This window comes from Suricata suricatta, chromosome 10, assembly GCF_006229205.1.
Source record: "Suricata suricatta isolate VVHF042 chromosome 10, meerkat_22Aug2017_6uvM2_HiC, whole genome shotgun sequence".
Classification (NCBI taxonomy): domain Eukaryota; kingdom Metazoa; phylum Chordata; class Mammalia; order Carnivora; family Herpestidae; genus Suricata; species Suricata suricatta.
The window spans coordinates 44,163,718-44,179,831 of record NC_043709.1 but is presented as its reverse complement, the minus strand read 5'-3'; the positions used below and the strand labels follow the sequence as shown (position 1 = coordinate 44,179,831).

Here is a 16,114-nt window from a genome sequence, read left to right as displayed (position 1 = left end):
GCCCAGAGTAGTGGTCCTCAAATTTATCATGCATCAAAATTCCCTGAAGAGCTTGTTAAGGGTGGTTTCCTGGGCCTAATCTCCAGAATTTCTGATTCAATAGTTTGGAATGGGGCAGAGAATTTGCATTCCTAACAAGTTCATAGCGGGTGTCAATGCTGTAGGTCCAAGGACCAGACTTTGAGAACCACTGGTCAGTAGTGAAAGACAAAAGAAATCTTTTGATTTTTTTTTTTCAGGGTATGTTTTGTGTGGTAGTATTCCTTTGTCTTTTTGTTAATAATGACTCTCTCCCCATTAGAAACTAAGCTGCATATATTTAAAGCAGAGAGGGAGGCAAACCATAAGAAACTCTTAGAACAAACTGAGGGTTTGCTGGAGGGTGATGGGTGTGAGGGTGGGCTAAAGGGGAGAGGGTTTTTAAGGAGGGCACTTGTTGGGATGAGCACTGGGTGTTATAGGTAAGTGATGAATCACTGAATTCTATTCCTGAAATTATTATTACACTCTATGTTAACTAACTTGGATTTAAATTTTTTAAAAAATTAAAAAGAAAGTAAGCTGCATAAGGTCAGGAGCTTTCCCCATCTAGTGGTCACTGCTGCATCTCTGCACCTACAGTAGCACCAGCACGGAGTAGACACTCTATAAATACTTTCTGGATCTGGAAAGATTGCTTGAAGGAATAATAAAGTAAACGCCTTCCCATTTTAGCACAACTATTAGAAACATAGCAATACACAATGGCTGTGACAGTTTGGGTGTGCCAGCTGCAAACTAATGATAAAATGACAAAAGGGAAATAAAGCAAGAAGAGTGAGGAGCACCCGGGTGGCTCAGTCGGTTAGGCACCTGACATCAGCTCAGGTCGTGATCTCACGGTTTGGGGGTTCGAGCCCTGTGTCGGGCTCTGTGCTGACAGCTAGCTCACCGCAGCTCAGAGCCTGGAGCCTGTCTTCAGATTCTGTGTCTCCCTGTCTCTCTTACCCTCCCCTGCTCATGCTATCTCTCTCTCTCTCTCTCTCTCTTGTTTGCAGAGGACAACAAAGGTATCATACTGAGTCCGTTATTCATCCAAAGTAGACTTCAGGGCTAGGGGATAGCTTTACTCCATAAAGTCATCCAGGAGCTCAGATCCCTTTTGCTGTTCTTGTTTTGCCTCCATTGATTAATGCTGTCTCGCCAGTACCACTTCTGCAGGAATATCCTGTTAAAGACAAAATTGGGGACAAACACCTTCCTTTAAAGGAGGTGACACAGGAATTTTCACATATCACTTTTGATCACAGCTAAACTTGTTTGTATTACCATATTTAGATGCAAGGAAGGCTGGGAAGTGTAGTCTCTAGCGGGTGGCCATATTCTCTGCTAAAACTCTGGGTAGAGGGAATCATTCTAGATGGAAGGAACAATCGATACTGGAGACGGTTAGTAGTCTCTACTTGAATGGTTAGCTGGACACTCCTGGGGCATCCCAGTATTGTGTGTGTGACAAGGCAGGTTCACACTGTAACACAGATAGCCAGCAAACCCGTAAGAGAGTCACAAAGTGCTACCAAAGTGGTCCAAAACAGAGAAATTGCCCATCAATTGGGAAAGCTCAGAAATAAAATTACTTTGCGAGAGGGGAAGGGAGAATAGGGAGAACATTTTAGATAGGGCAAAGGGCCAGAAAGGAGACCGGGGAGGGTATGTCTAAGAAAAGCAAGCCTCATAGTTTTAGTGACAGCATAGAGCACAGATCAGGGATTATGGAGAAAAGGCTAGGGACTTTGTATTTCTTTTTATTTGGCATGGGAACTGGTCAAGGGTTTTGAATAGGGCAGGGATATAATCAGAGCTGGTTTTACAAAGACCATCAGTGGATACGGAATTAGTGGGAGTAGGGAGGGACTCAGTGTGGGAGACTAGATGGAAGGCCAGCGTGGAAATCTAAAGAGGGCTTTATAGTAAGACAACTCCATAGGAAATAAACAAAACACCTCTGAAACCACCCTGGTTATTAGCTGAATTACATGTTATTGATATACATTTATTGAATGTCTTACTATGCTCTAGGATGCCTTCAAACTTTTCTGACCATATACAGAAAGCAATCAATTTCTTGCCCTCAATCCAGTTTCACAAACATATTTTGAAACAAAGGTTTCATAAAATGATACCTTTCTACTAGAATGGAAAATGCAATCTATCGTTTTTCTACTCTTTTTTTCTTACTTCTATTCCGAACCACTAAATTTATTTACAGCTTGAGAGAGGTTCTTTGGGCACCCTGAGGAAGACAGGAGGAGCTATCTGAATCTTAACAAAATTATATTTGTTAAGAGAAGGAAAATAGACACACACACAAATAAACACAAGATGAGACAGAGAAACCATAGAGTGTGGGAGATAAAAGGGACCTGAGTAGCTACCTTATCTTAATACTTCAGGTAATTAGTGAGAAAATGAAATTAAGAAATAAAACTTTCTTTAACAGCTCACAGCAAGTTAGTGCTGCAGACCCAAAACAGTCAAAGCTTCTTGGAAGGTTCAAACCTTTCATTATGTATTTAATTGTTTTTAATAAATAAAAGTAAGATTATAAAAATTGTGATATATTTTCATTTTAAGTCAATTCAGTTTGGATTGAGCAAATGCTGCTCTTTAATACACATACCAAAAGTGCCATTAGAAATTCTATTTATGAGCTAATATTTATTTCAATACTCACAGTTTAATCGCTATGATGTGGACTGGCAACAGGACAGTGACGTGAAGTTGTATGCTGAATGGCTTATTTCAGTCTGGTCACTGGGACTCAGTGGAAATGAATTCTCTCTCATGTGGCGATAATACCAAAACATAAATTTAAAGCTGTTAGACCCTTCAGGAATAAGCATTAGTCAAATGGGCTGCTCCCCCCTTATCCCCCAACTTCTGTCTCCACCAAGAAAATATGGGGGTGTCTCTCGACACCATTTGACAATGTGGTCAGCTCTTTAAAGGGTTCTGTGCTCTTCTGAGTCACTGAGCTGTTCTTGGATTTTTTTATTTTGTGGAACCATCTGACTGCTGAGGCTTTGACTTTGATATGACTGACCAAAGGTACTGAACCAGACGCTGTAGGTACCATACCTTGTTGATCTGTTTTACATATGCTCTCACCTTGACCATTTTCCACCTAGAAAAATATTATAAACTGAACTTTTTAAATTTTCCAGTTAATGATGTCAAAACTTTCCATTAAATAAACCATATTAATATCTTTCATTCTAAACAGTCTTTATTGTTTTCAATTTTTAAGGTATTGCTCAATTAAACCATTAATTAAGCTACTCTGCCCTTTTCTTCTTTATTTTTTAGTTTTTATTTATTTATTTTGAGAAGTGTGTGCGCGCCCACGCATGCGCCCACGCATGCGCGTGTTGGGAGGCGCAGAGAGAGAGGAGGAGAGAAAAAGAATCCCAAGCAAGCTTTGCACCGCCAGGGCAGAGCCCCGTTTGGGGCTTGGACTCACAAACCAAACCATGAGATCATGACCTGAACCGAACTCAAGAGTCAGGTGCTTCACCAACTGAGCCACCCAAGCATCCCTACTCTGTCTTTGTGGATATCAGTTTGGAAAAACCTGACTGTGATAGTCTGCATTCTCGTTTGCAGGGTATTTCGTGGGATAACTACAACCAAAATATTTTTACGATTGATTATCTGATTCATTTAGGCTTATAAAGAATTACAAAAATCATGTGACATGCACATTTTGACATACAATTTTTGAAGATTACCATATGGTGCTAGCTTTTGTATAATATTTTTTTTAGAAAAGAGAGCTACATATATATTCTAAGCTATTAAATGATTTAGTGTAAAATAGGTAACTTATTATATTTCTTTGTAGGCACTTCTTTTGTCAGCTTTTTGATTAGAAATTTACAGGAACCTTTTGCAAAATATAACAAGACAAGGTTCTTTAAGGTTGTTTTTGGTGCTTGTGGTTTGAACAAAACTCTACTGCATTCCTAACAACTAAATGAATTCTTGAAAAGTACTATGCTTACTGTCTCTCTTCTCCCTTAAAATCCACAGACGTCTTGCTGGAAACGCTTTGACATACATTCCCAAGGGAGCCTTCGCTGGCCTTTACAGTCTTAAAGTTCTGTAAGTAAACCGATTGTTATTTACTATATTTCTTTTTTTTTTTTTTTTTGTATTTCTGATTTTAGTGTCAAGTGGATGCTAATTAACTTGTAAAGACTGAATCCCTCTACTTAGAACCATAGGGTCATTCATTTCTATTCAGGTCTACCTTCATTGGTACCATAGGACCGTATGATGGAGAGCTGGCTGGATTAGTGTGTGAAAAAAAGTTCATCTCTCCTATTCTACTTTAAGCTCCAAAATTACCTCTATACAAGCAACTTATCAACTCAACCTTTTAAAAGAGTATTTCCCTTTCCTTTTGTGTAAAGTTGGGGAAGTATCTTGAATCATCTTGATCACCAAGTGAATAAATCCTTATGATGCTTATATAATGAGAACACAGCCTCAAACTATTTGTGAAGCTTGTTTCCTTATAATGCACTAAACAAGGATCAGTTAAAAAAAAATCCAAGTTTATGTTACATTTGTGAATAGATGCAGAAAAGCCTAGTGCATAATAGATGTACTGAGTAATTATTTAATTGAGAAATGTTAACTCATTGAGACTTGCAAAAGTGGTTTTCATAGTATGTAATGTCCAATTTCCCAGTTTGTTCATCAGAAAACTCATTACTATTGAGTGCCTCCCTCTTCTAGTATCCATTGCTTAATTTTCTTTCATTTCTTCTGTGTAGGAAAAAAAAAGTCACCTAGACAGAGAAAATAGGTAACATAAGTTGAAAGTCATACCAGGAAAATATTATCTCAGAGACTATCCTGATTTTATTTTTTTTTCTTTGAGATAAAAGTTATAAACTCAAAGAAGGCATTTGATACATTTCTCCTTAATGGAAATTGCATTTCATTGACCTGAGAGATCCACAGGCTATTAGAAAAGCAGTTTTATTTAAATTTGCTATTTTGTTAAAAATTAAATGTAACAGCAGAACCATTGTTTTGTCTGCTTAGGTACTTGAGTTTGGTCCCCTACCTTTGACCTGTTTTTGCTATTAGGCAGAAATTTTTTTTTTAATGTTTATTTATTTTTTTGAGAGAGAGACAGAGCTCAAGTCGGGGAAGGGCAGAGAGACAAAGAGAGACACAGAATCTGAAACAGGCTCCAGGCTCCGAGCTGTCAACACAGAGCCCTATGTGGGGCTCAAACCCTTGAACCACGAGATTTTGACCTGAAGTCAGATGCTTAACTGACTGAGTCATTCAAGTGTCCCCAGCAGAAACACTTTTAAGTTGCCATATTGCCAAATTCTAATGTGTTAATTCATTGTGTGCTAAAATTCTGAGCTGTAGCACCAACTCTTTAATGCACCTAGGTCTCCATGAACACAGCAAAATATTTGGAACCATTTAAAATGCATCATAAATAAATCAAGTTTAGAAAGACAACTAAGATGTTTTCTCAATGTTGAGTTATGTACCACAAAGTATTTCAGATACATGTTAAAATGTACTTTGGAAGTACTGAGCAAGCAACAGAGAGAGAGAGAGAGAGAGAGAGCATGTATGTGTACATGTGTGTGTGTGTGTGTGTGTGTGTGTGATTGAACAAATTATTGCTAAAAATACAAAGATCAGTAAGTATGGCCCAGGCCTTTGAAGAGTTTATAATGTAACAATAGGTTGTGGGATCAAGATAGTGGGACAAAGTCAAACGAACAGGTCTCCTCTGATTCATCTGAAAAGTGTATCTAGCAATCTGTGCAGGACACTGCATCCAGATATTGGGAAGAACGTAGTCCAGTCTGATGGTTCAGATTTAGCTTCCTGGAAGACATATTTCTCCAAAGAGATGACCTAGGGGCTGAATCTTAACACACCTGCGATACAACCATAAGGCAGTCAGCTGAGGGTGCAAAGGCAGAGGCACAGAGGAAGGAAGCACCTGGGATGAATGGCCCACTTTAAGAAGATTGGTACCCAAGCATTCAGGAAAAGATGAAAAGTGTCTGCAGAAAAGTGTGCAGAGATGGAAAGCGTCCTGGTCCTGGGGATCCTGTATGTCATGTCAGAAATACACGAGCATTACTATGATCTAGGCATGCTGAGAAGCCATGGAAAAATTGTAAGCATGGGAATGGCATTCTCAGACTTTTCAGTGTAGCTAGATCACTGCCCATGCGAAGAGACATTTAGAGGAGCAAGACTTCTGCCAAGAATTATATTCGCTCTTCCTTTTACTTTGCTGACTCAGAACTAACATTCAATGAGCAAATTCAATCCTCAAATGTTTTGAAAGGATTTCAGTAGTAGAACAATGGTTCTCACCCGTGTTCATTCTGCCTGCCCCAGAGGGTTTTGGAAATTTGTGGCGACATCTTTGGTTTTCCAGATGATTGGCATGTAGTAACCTGTCCTGGGTGTGCTACTCAGCCCAGCATAAAGGATGGCCCCACATCAACCTGACTTCTGTCTGTCCCTCCACACCAGATGTAAATCAGTAATATTTTTATGCATAATAATCCTGAAAGGTTTTATAAGAAGTTCTATATAAGCCTAATAATTTGTACAGGAAAAGTTAAATGGAATAAATATATTCTTTTTTTATTTTTTATTCTTTGGTTTTTATTTATTTTTGAGAGACAGAGACAGTGTGAGCAGGGGAGGGTCAGAGAGAGAGGGAGACACAGAACCGGAAACAGGCTCCAGGCTCTGAGCTAGCTGTCAGCACAGAGCCCGACGCGGGGCTCGAACCGACGAACCGTGAGATCATGACCTGAGCTGAAGCCGGACAGACACTTAACCGACTGAGCCACCCAGGCGCCCCGGAATAAATATATTCTTATAAAATCATGGAACAATTCCTTTTATGCATTCTGTCTATTCCAGATATTGCATGATTTAGTTGAAAACAGTATTAGTGCAGTAGAAGAATTGCCTCAAAGGCCACAAAATAAAGACATATAACCATGAAGGTGTAAAACTTCTTAAAAATAATTGCTGTTAAATTTGCAGAGAAATACAAAACATAAGGCTCTCATTGGATTTCATTAACAAAGTTTGCTTTACAACGATTTTGTATTATAGCCTTAAAATTTTTTGGAGAACAGTCCTAAATATCTGTTGTGACAATTTTATAAGGATAGATTTATTTGGGGGTGGCCTGTTGCTTTCTTAATCTTGCTCTTCCACTCTCCAGCAGGGTCTGCCACTCAATGTCTATGAAGGCGATACTGTGTGGTTGTTTTTTTCCAATTTGGCCTCAATTCTCCGTTGCCAATATACTCTTTAGTACTGGAGCATGAATGCTTGTCTCAGCACGTGACGGAGCTTTGAGATACGATAAATGTGCTTTGTGATATTTCAACCCTGTCTTGTCCCAAAAGAGAATTATTTTGTCACTACTCTCCTCTACAAGGAACAGGCATTTGTGAAAATGTCGTGCTCACTTGTAAGAGTGTAACACTTCTTAAATTTCTCCTTACAACATCTATCATGTATCTTAGCATGTTATCCTTATTTTGATAAAAGTTGTCTCCTTCTTTCCCATAAAAGCATAGTCTCTTATGTATCTTAATTCTAGTTCTTATTTTAGTATCCATCTGGAACTCTAATCTCACTTCACAGTTCTTGTACAGAATAGTTTCTGATCATGTTGTTTCTCTCACACCCAATCTTATTCATTAAAAGTAGAGTCAGACACGAAGGAAACAATCAGTAAAACTAAAAGGCAACCAACAGAATGGGAGAAGATATTTGCAAGTGACATATCAGATAAAGGGCTAGTATCCAAAATCTATAAAGAACTTACCAAATTCAACACCCAAAAAGCAAATAATCCAGTGACGAAATGAACAAAAGACATGAATAGACACTTCCCCAAAGAAGACATCCAAATGGCTAACAGACACATGAAAAAATGCTCAACATCACTCATCATCAGGGGAATACAATTCAAAACCGCAATGAGATACCACCTCACACCATTCAGAATGGCTAAAATTAACAACTCAGGCAACAACAGATGTTGGCGAGGATGCAGAGAAAAAGGAACCCTCTTGCACTGCTGGTGGGAATGCAAACTGGTGCAACCACTCTGGAGAGCAGTATGAAGGTTCCTTAAAAAATTAAAAATAGAACTACACTATGACCCAGCAATTGCACTACTAGGTATTTATCCAAAGGACACGGCTGTGCTGTTTCAAAGGAGCACATGCACCCCAATGTATGGAAAGAGCCCAAATGTCCATTGACAGATAACTGGATAAAGAAATGTGGTATGTGTGTGTATACACACACATACACATGCATGCACACACACACACACACACACACACACACACAATGGACTACTACTTGGCAATCAAAAAGAATGAAATCTTGCCATTTACAACAACATGGATGGAACTAAAGTGTATTATGCTAAGTAAAATTAGTCAGAGAAAGATAAATATCCTATGACTTCACTCCTGTATGGAATTTAAGATACAAAACAGATGAACATAAGGGAAGGAAAGCAAAAATAACATTAAAACAGGGAGGGGGACAAAACATAAGAGATTCTTAAATATAGAGAACAAACTGAGAGTTACTGGAAGGGTTGTGGGTGGGGGGATGGGCTAAATGGGCAAGGAGCATTAAGGAAGACACTTGGGGGATGAGCACTGGGTATTATATGTAAGGGATGAACCACTGGATTCTACTGAAATCATTATTGCACTATATGCTAACTAACTTGGATGTAAATCTTTAAAAACCTTTTTAAAATTTGTAATTTAAAAAAAAAGCTCTGCGATGCCTGGGTGGCTCAGTCGGTTGAGCGTGGGACTTCAGCTCCGGTCATGATTTCAGGGTTTGTGGGTTCGAGCCCCAAGACGGGCTCTGTGCTGACTGCTAGCTCGGAGCCTGGAGCCTGTCTTTGGATTCCGTGTGTCCCTGTCTCTCTCCTTCCCCTGCTCTCAATCTCTGTCTCTCAAAAATAAATAAATATTTTTTTTAAAGTTTTTTAACAAAGCCCAACATCTGACTCATTCATAAAGATGTCTCCTATCTGAGCATCATTTATATAATGATGCATATATCACTTTATCATAAATTTGTTTTCTTTTATTTCTCCTTTATAATATAGTTAGGGCAGCATATTCTATTGATTTTTTTCTTTGAAATGATGTGTGTAAGTAGGCTATATTTTTATGAATTTTATCTAAATATAATAGATGGGGCATTATAAATATTTAGTATTAAAGGGAAAATTGAGTCCAGTAGGGTTGAGACCCTAGTGCTAAGGGTAAAATGCTGAACAACGCGAGCCTGTTTCTTTCCTCATGGCAACTCTTTCAAATGTCTTATAAAGTCCAAAAGTCACTGAAAGAAAGAAGAACTGATTATTGTATACCATGGTAAGAAAGATAGTAGAAAAGTTATATTCATCTGGCTCCCTGATCAGCATAGAGAGGGTAAGGAGGGCATCTGATTAAAAAAAGAGAAAGATAACAGTAAGCCAGTTCATTAAGAAAATGAAGATAGCGACAGCCTTCCTTAGCTAGAACTCTTTTATATCTGAAATCTTGCTACCGTGAACTCTAGAAGATCACTAATATTTAAGATCACCCCTGTAAATACTGGCCTCATACAGAAATAAGTCATTGGTTCTATGTGGCACACCGCCCAGCCCCATGGAATTCTGAAGTAGGCTCTCTTCAGCAAAGCTTCACTGTCGCCTGTTGACCGTCCACCATTCAGTCTAGGAACGGCTTATCCTCCCGGCTTCCAGCGCCAGAACTGAAGCCACATGGAGGTGATGGTAAAACTAACCATGGAAAAGTCACAGTTGGCCAAAATTCTCAATTCTCTGCTTCCCACGTAGGCTTACAACAGAGTACTTTATGCCTACCTGAACACAGAACAATTAGGCAGAAGGAATGCCTGAGGATCGAGTCATCGACTGCGATGAAGTCCCCTGTAACATATGATTTCATCTCCCTCTGCTTCACTGTACCTGTTCTTACTTAGCCCCAGTGGCAAAAAAGAAAACCAAATAAAGTATTGTTAAGAAGCATCGGATGCTGTATGAAATATTTAAAATTTTAAAATTTCAATATTTTAAAACTTTTTAAAATTTTTTTATGTTTATTTATTATTGAGACAGAGAGAAACAGAGCATGAGCAGGGGAGGGGAAGAGAGAGAGGGAGACACAGAATCCAAAGCAGGCTCCAGGCTCTGAGCTAGCTGTCAGCACAGAGCCCGACACAGGGCTCAAACCCATGAACGGTAAGATCATGACCTGAGCCGAAGCTGGCCGCTTAACCAACTGAGCCACCCAAGAGCCCCAAACTTTTTTTAAAAACATTTAAATTTTTAATAAATTTTAAAAATAGAAGCATTTTCAAATTTGTAATATTTTTAAATCAGGGAGGGAAATTAAGAAAATACTGGGGCACCTGGGTGGCTCAATCAGTTAAGCATCTGACTTCAGCTCAGGTCATGATCTCGCTCGTGAGCCTGAGCCTCGTGTGTCGGGCTCTGTGCTGACAACTCAGAGCCTGGAACCTGGTTCTGGTTCTGTGTCTCCCTCTCTCTTTGCCTGTCCCTGACTCCTGCTCTGTGTCTCTCTCTCTCTCAAAAATAAGCAAACATTTAAAAAATTAATTAAAAAAATATGCAGCCATCCTTTGTCTCTAGAGAAAGTGTTATATTTTCTTTTCTTACCCGTATGTGAATTATATAAATGAAGCTCAAAGTACCTACACCCATATTCAGTTCATGGTGCTTTCTGCTTCTATTGAATGCACCGACTAAAGGAGTGTTTGCAAAAGAAATCAGCAGCTATGTTGTGAATGTTTTTTGTTTTCATTGCACTCCATAGTGCTGTAAAACTTTTAATGGTTTTGTCTCCCATTAGGCTATCTTAAACAAAACACAATTTTCTAATTAACTCACTGGAGACTTATAAGGATATAATAGAGATAACTTGCTCTTGTTTTTGCCATTTAAAAGTAATTAAACAGAAGTCCTTAAGTTTAGGGTGGGATCGGGACTTAAGTGATTTCTAAATTATATTTTTGGTGTTTTACTTGAGGAGTAGTTCAAAAATTAAATTGCTGGGAGGTAGTTCAGGAGTAGCTAAAAATTATCATTAGCAAAGCTCATATAAGTTTTCTGAAACCAGATATATAAAACTTTGGAGAAAGTCTCCACTATTTAATGGAGGGAAATCATCTGGATATCTCTTACCCTCTACTCCACTTTTCCAATTTTTTAAGAAGACCACATTTTAATAGTTTTACTCTTTTGTTAGCAAAGCATAGAGAGACTATTCAATACTTTATAGAGTAATATATTACTTGCAAAGTTTAGACATCAATTAAGTCCATTATCTTTATCTTACCATCATTTAAATTTATCACCCAATTAGTGAGTGACTTAGAAAACATTTCTGTGAAGTTCAAATTCTATAATATATCAAAACTACTTGGAAAAGTGTAAAATAATATAGAAATGTAAATGTTTAATATTCAGGTAAATTATGTAAAATATGGAATTCAAGCTATGGTTTTACCAATTCCTTTAAAGGTAAGTGAAGTATGAGATCTTCCTAAAACTGGACTTTGTTCATAAGGAGCAATGAGGCCTGGGTGGCTCAGTTGGTTGAGTGTCTGACTCTTGATTTCCATGCGTGTCATGATCTGATGAACCATGAGACGGAGCCCCACCTCAGGCTCTGCACTGGCAGCCTTCTTGGAATTAATTCTCTCTCTCCCTCTCTCTCCGCTCCTGCCTTGCTTGAGCTCTCCCTCTCTCTCTCTCTCTCTCTCAAAATAAATAAATAAACTTTAAAAAAAGGAACCCATACATTTGATACTCAAGATTTATGAAATGTTAGTTGAATTCAAGTTTAATAATGAAATTACTTCAGTAAAACTATTGGGATACAAGTGACATAATTATATTCCTTGGTAAACAGAATCTCAGCCATGATTAGAAAAGCCTAAGTTTGATGACCTCTAAATTGTTTTCGTGTCTTATTTATATACACATTCATATTTGTATATATGGAAGTATTACAAACACTCTCATATTTTTAATCCTCAAATGCCTTATCTATCAGATGATATTATTCTATTTCTATTATACAGGTAAATGACAAAAGGTCAGGGAGAGTAAATGGTTTGCCTCCCGGGACTTAAAACTTAAAATTGCCTGGGTGGCTCAGTCTGTTGGTTGTCTGACTTCAGCTCAGGTCATGATCTCACGGCTCATGGGTTTGAGCTCCACATCAGGCTCTGTGCTGACAGCTAGCTCAGAGCCTGGAGCCTGCTTGTGTCTCGGTCTCTCTCTGCCACTCTCCCGCTTACACTCTGTGTGTGTGTGTGTGTGTGTGTGTGTGTGTGTGTGTGTGTGTATGTGTCTCTTTCAAAAATAAATAAACATTTTTTGAAGGAAAGAGAAAGACAAAGGGTGAGCAAGGAAGGAACAGAGAGAAAGGGAGACACAGAATCCAAAGTGGGCTCTAGCTTCTGAGCTGTCAGCACAGAGCTTGACACAGGGCTCGAACTCACAAACCATTGAGATCATGACCTGAACCAAAGCTGTACACTTCATCGACTGAGCCACCCAGGCACCCCAGCAAAAAAATTTTTTTAACTTGGGCCTTCTCTCCAAGCTCAAGGTAGCCTCAAGTTTAGGTGAAGATATTCTAGTAGAAGTCATTTAGGATAGCACAGAGTGGTTCTCAGTGCGTCCTGCCTTACTCTGCAGCACCAGTATCACCTGGAAGTTTGTTAGAAACGCAGGTTCTCTGGCTCCTGCCCAGACCTATGGAACCAGAAACCTGGAGGGTGGGGCCAGCAGGCTGTGTTTTACCAAGCCTTCCAATGGATTCTGATGAACTCTGAAGTCTGAAAACCACTGGCACAGATTTTTTTATTTTTGCCCATTTTATTTTCTGGTTAATTTAAATGTCACATCCAGTACAATCCCATTGTGTTGTTAGCTTTGAGAAGGAGTCTCTCAAGTCAGACAAAAAGGGCCAACCTTCACTGAATGCTTACCATGCAGCAGGGATTGTTCCGTGGGGCTTCACTCATCGGATCATAACAACAAGCCCTAGGGGCGGGTCTGATCGCTGGTCACTGAGACATAGAGAAATTGGGTAATTTCCCCGAGGCTACACTGCTAGGGGCAGGGGAGGGGTAGACAGATTCGAGAACCGATACTCTTACCCGTAGCTTAATCATACCATGCACCACACAACCTGAGAATTTGTACATTCAGCCAATACCCCTCAAGAGAACGCTACAAGGTGCAGCGGAAAGTACATCAAGTCCGGAGTTAGGCCTGCCTGGGGTGGGTCCCCACCTAGTCATCTAATGGAAAGAAACTTCCATTGTGGAGATGAAGAAACCAGACAGATTGTTTCAGAGATACAAATAGTGACCTAATAATTAGAAACATTTCTGTAAATTGGCAGCATTCTTAAAAATAGTCTGCCTTTGGCTTATGTAGATGCTAAAATACTGGGAGAATGGATGCAAAATTATTGGCTTATTAAATATCTATAAATAAGATAGCAAAATATGAGGAATCTAATGGGAATTTTTTCCATGCTATTTCCCTACTAACAATGATAGATTTTTATTTCTTTGCTGCCCACTGCTTCCATTCTGTAGTCATGTTCTGAAAAGAACTGTTGAGCTCAGGCAAGCAAAAGCTCAATGCTTCACAAAAAGAATTTAATTTATATTAAAATATGGCCACTCACAAGAAAGAAGATCTTTAACAGCTTCCTGCTGTATCCATATTTCATTTTGTCTAATTTATATAGTCCTCAGAGTGGTCCTTTAAAAACATAAATAAAACAAGTATTGGTGAAGATGTGGAGAAAAACGAACCATCATGGACTGTTGATGGGAATGTCAACAGTACAGCCACCATGGAAAACAGTACGGAGGTTCCTTAGGAAGTTTAAAATAGAACTACCATATGATCCAATAATTCCACTATGACTATTTACCCAAAGATAACAAGAACAATCATTTAAAAAGATATATGCACCGCTGTGTTTACTGCAGCATTAGTTACGATAGCCAAATTGCAGAAGCAACCTAAGTGTTCATCAATAGATGAGTGGATAAGGTGTGTGTGTGTGTGTGTGTGTGTGTGTGTGTGTGTGTGTGTGTGTGAATATTATGCAGCCATGAAAAGGATGAGATCTGCCATTTGAGACCATATGGATAGACTTAGAGAGTAATATCTAAGCAAAATAAATAAAACTAAGAAAAATACCATATGATTCTACTCATAAATGGAATCTAAAAAAAAGTAAATAAACAAACAAAAAAACAGAATCAGACCTATAGAAGACAAACTGATGGTTGCCAGAGGGGAGGCGGGTGGGGGTGTGAGCCAAATCAGTGAAGGGAAGTGGGAGATAAGATCTTCCAGTTATGCGATGAATAAGTCTCAGGAATAAAAGGCACAGCAGAGTCAATGATCTTGTGATAAAAATGTATGGGGAAAGATGGTTGCTACACTTGTGGGGAACATAATGTATAAGCTTGTCAAATTAGTAAGTTGTACACTTGAAACTAATGTTACATTGGACATCAGCTATACTCAAATTTTGTTAAAAGGAAGGAAAAAAATAAGTAAGATCATGTCATTTCCCTATTAACGCTTCAACAAGAGTTTTTTATCCCACTTAAAATAAAGCCTTATTATGACCTACAAATCCTCCATGAGACAGCCTCAGTCTCTCCCAACCTCTTGCTCTCACTCGCTCCTCTTCACAAGTGGTCCTTTGCTGCTCCTTGAAGAAATCAAGCGAGCTCTGGCCTCAGGACCTTTACACTTACTCCTCCTGCTTCTCAGAAACTCTTCCCAGATGTTCGCAGGATTTGCTCCATGACTCCATTCTGATCTCCACACAAGTATCAACTCCTAAGAAAGATCTAACCTGACCACCTTTAAAATAAAAATCTTGACCCTTTTATCCATCTATCCCAAATCCATGTTTTGTTTTTTATTCATAGTACCTGTCATTTGCCTGATGTTATATACTCATCCATTAATTTTTAATTATCTTTCACTCCACATAGGAACTCAAGTTCCCCAAAGGCCAAGGCTTTGTCAGATGCTCTGCTGTTTCCCAGACACACAGAACAGTGCCTGGCAGTGCTGTGGCCAAGTGTTCTCAATTATTATTAGCTTCCTTTAACATGTTTCTTCATTTGTTTTCACGTGCAGCATGCTGCAGAATAATCACCTAAGACAGGTACCGGCGGGAGCTCTGCAGAATTTGCGAAGCCTTCAGTCCCTGTAAGTACAGTTGAAATTGCAAATGTTCCCAGGATCAGTATGGGAAGGAGCACTGAAATGTCCAAATGACCATTTTCATCAATTCCTTGGTTGGGGACCATAGCTAAATAAGATGTGAATCAATGAGACTTTTCATTAGAGCAACAACCCTTTGGATCCTCATTAAACAGTATGGGAGAGGGGGCAGGGCGGGACCAGTGTTGGAGTTCAGAGTTTCAGACCAGACGCTCCATCATAGCACCTGCAGTGAAAAACCTCTTAGATATGCTATCACAGGACAGAACATCCAGGATCTTGTCCTGCATGCCCCTGTAAGATTTTAGTTCCCGAGTTCAAATCGGAAATAACGCTTTCTCATCTTATCTAGAAAAATCTAGATAACATTGGCATCTTCAGTTTATTCCTTTTTTAGATGATCTGAGCTGACTTGTAATGAAACTTTTGCTGAGTCAAGGGAAGGAAAAATAAGATAAAAACAGAGAGGGCGGCAAACCAGAAGAGACCCTTAAATACAGAGAACAAACTGAAGGTTGCTGGAGGGGAGGTGGGGCTAAACGGGCTATGGGCATTAAGGAAGGTGCTTGCTGGGATGAGCACTGGGTGTTGAGATGAATCACTGGGTTCTACTCCCGAAACAAGACTACACTGTATGGTAGCTAACTTGAATTTAAATAAAATTTTTAAAAGACTTAATCTTTAAAGTTCTGTATATACATCAGG

The 16,114-nt window shown here is 39.0% G+C and overlaps 1 protein-coding gene and 1 long non-coding RNA gene across 3 annotated transcripts in view; one reads left to right on the top strand and one right to left on the bottom strand.

Annotated features, from left to right (window-relative positions):
- Positions 1–16,114, top strand: part of LGR5 (leucine rich repeat containing G protein-coupled receptor 5) — a 128,579-nt gene that overhangs the window by 68,713 nt on the left and 43,752 nt on the right. For both annotated transcript variants that reach the window (XM_029955786.1, XM_029955784.1), the window contains exons 3-4: positions 4,069–4,140; positions 15,323–15,394. In XM_029955786.1, coding sequence (XP_029811646.1) covers positions 4,069–4,140; positions 15,323–15,394 — 144 coding nt within the window. The remainder of the gene's footprint in view (positions 1–4,068; positions 4,141–15,322; positions 15,395–16,114) is intronic.
- Positions 1–16,114, bottom strand: part of LOC115305525 — a 57,219-nt gene that overhangs the window by 14,599 nt on the left and 26,506 nt on the right. The window lies entirely within an intron of this gene.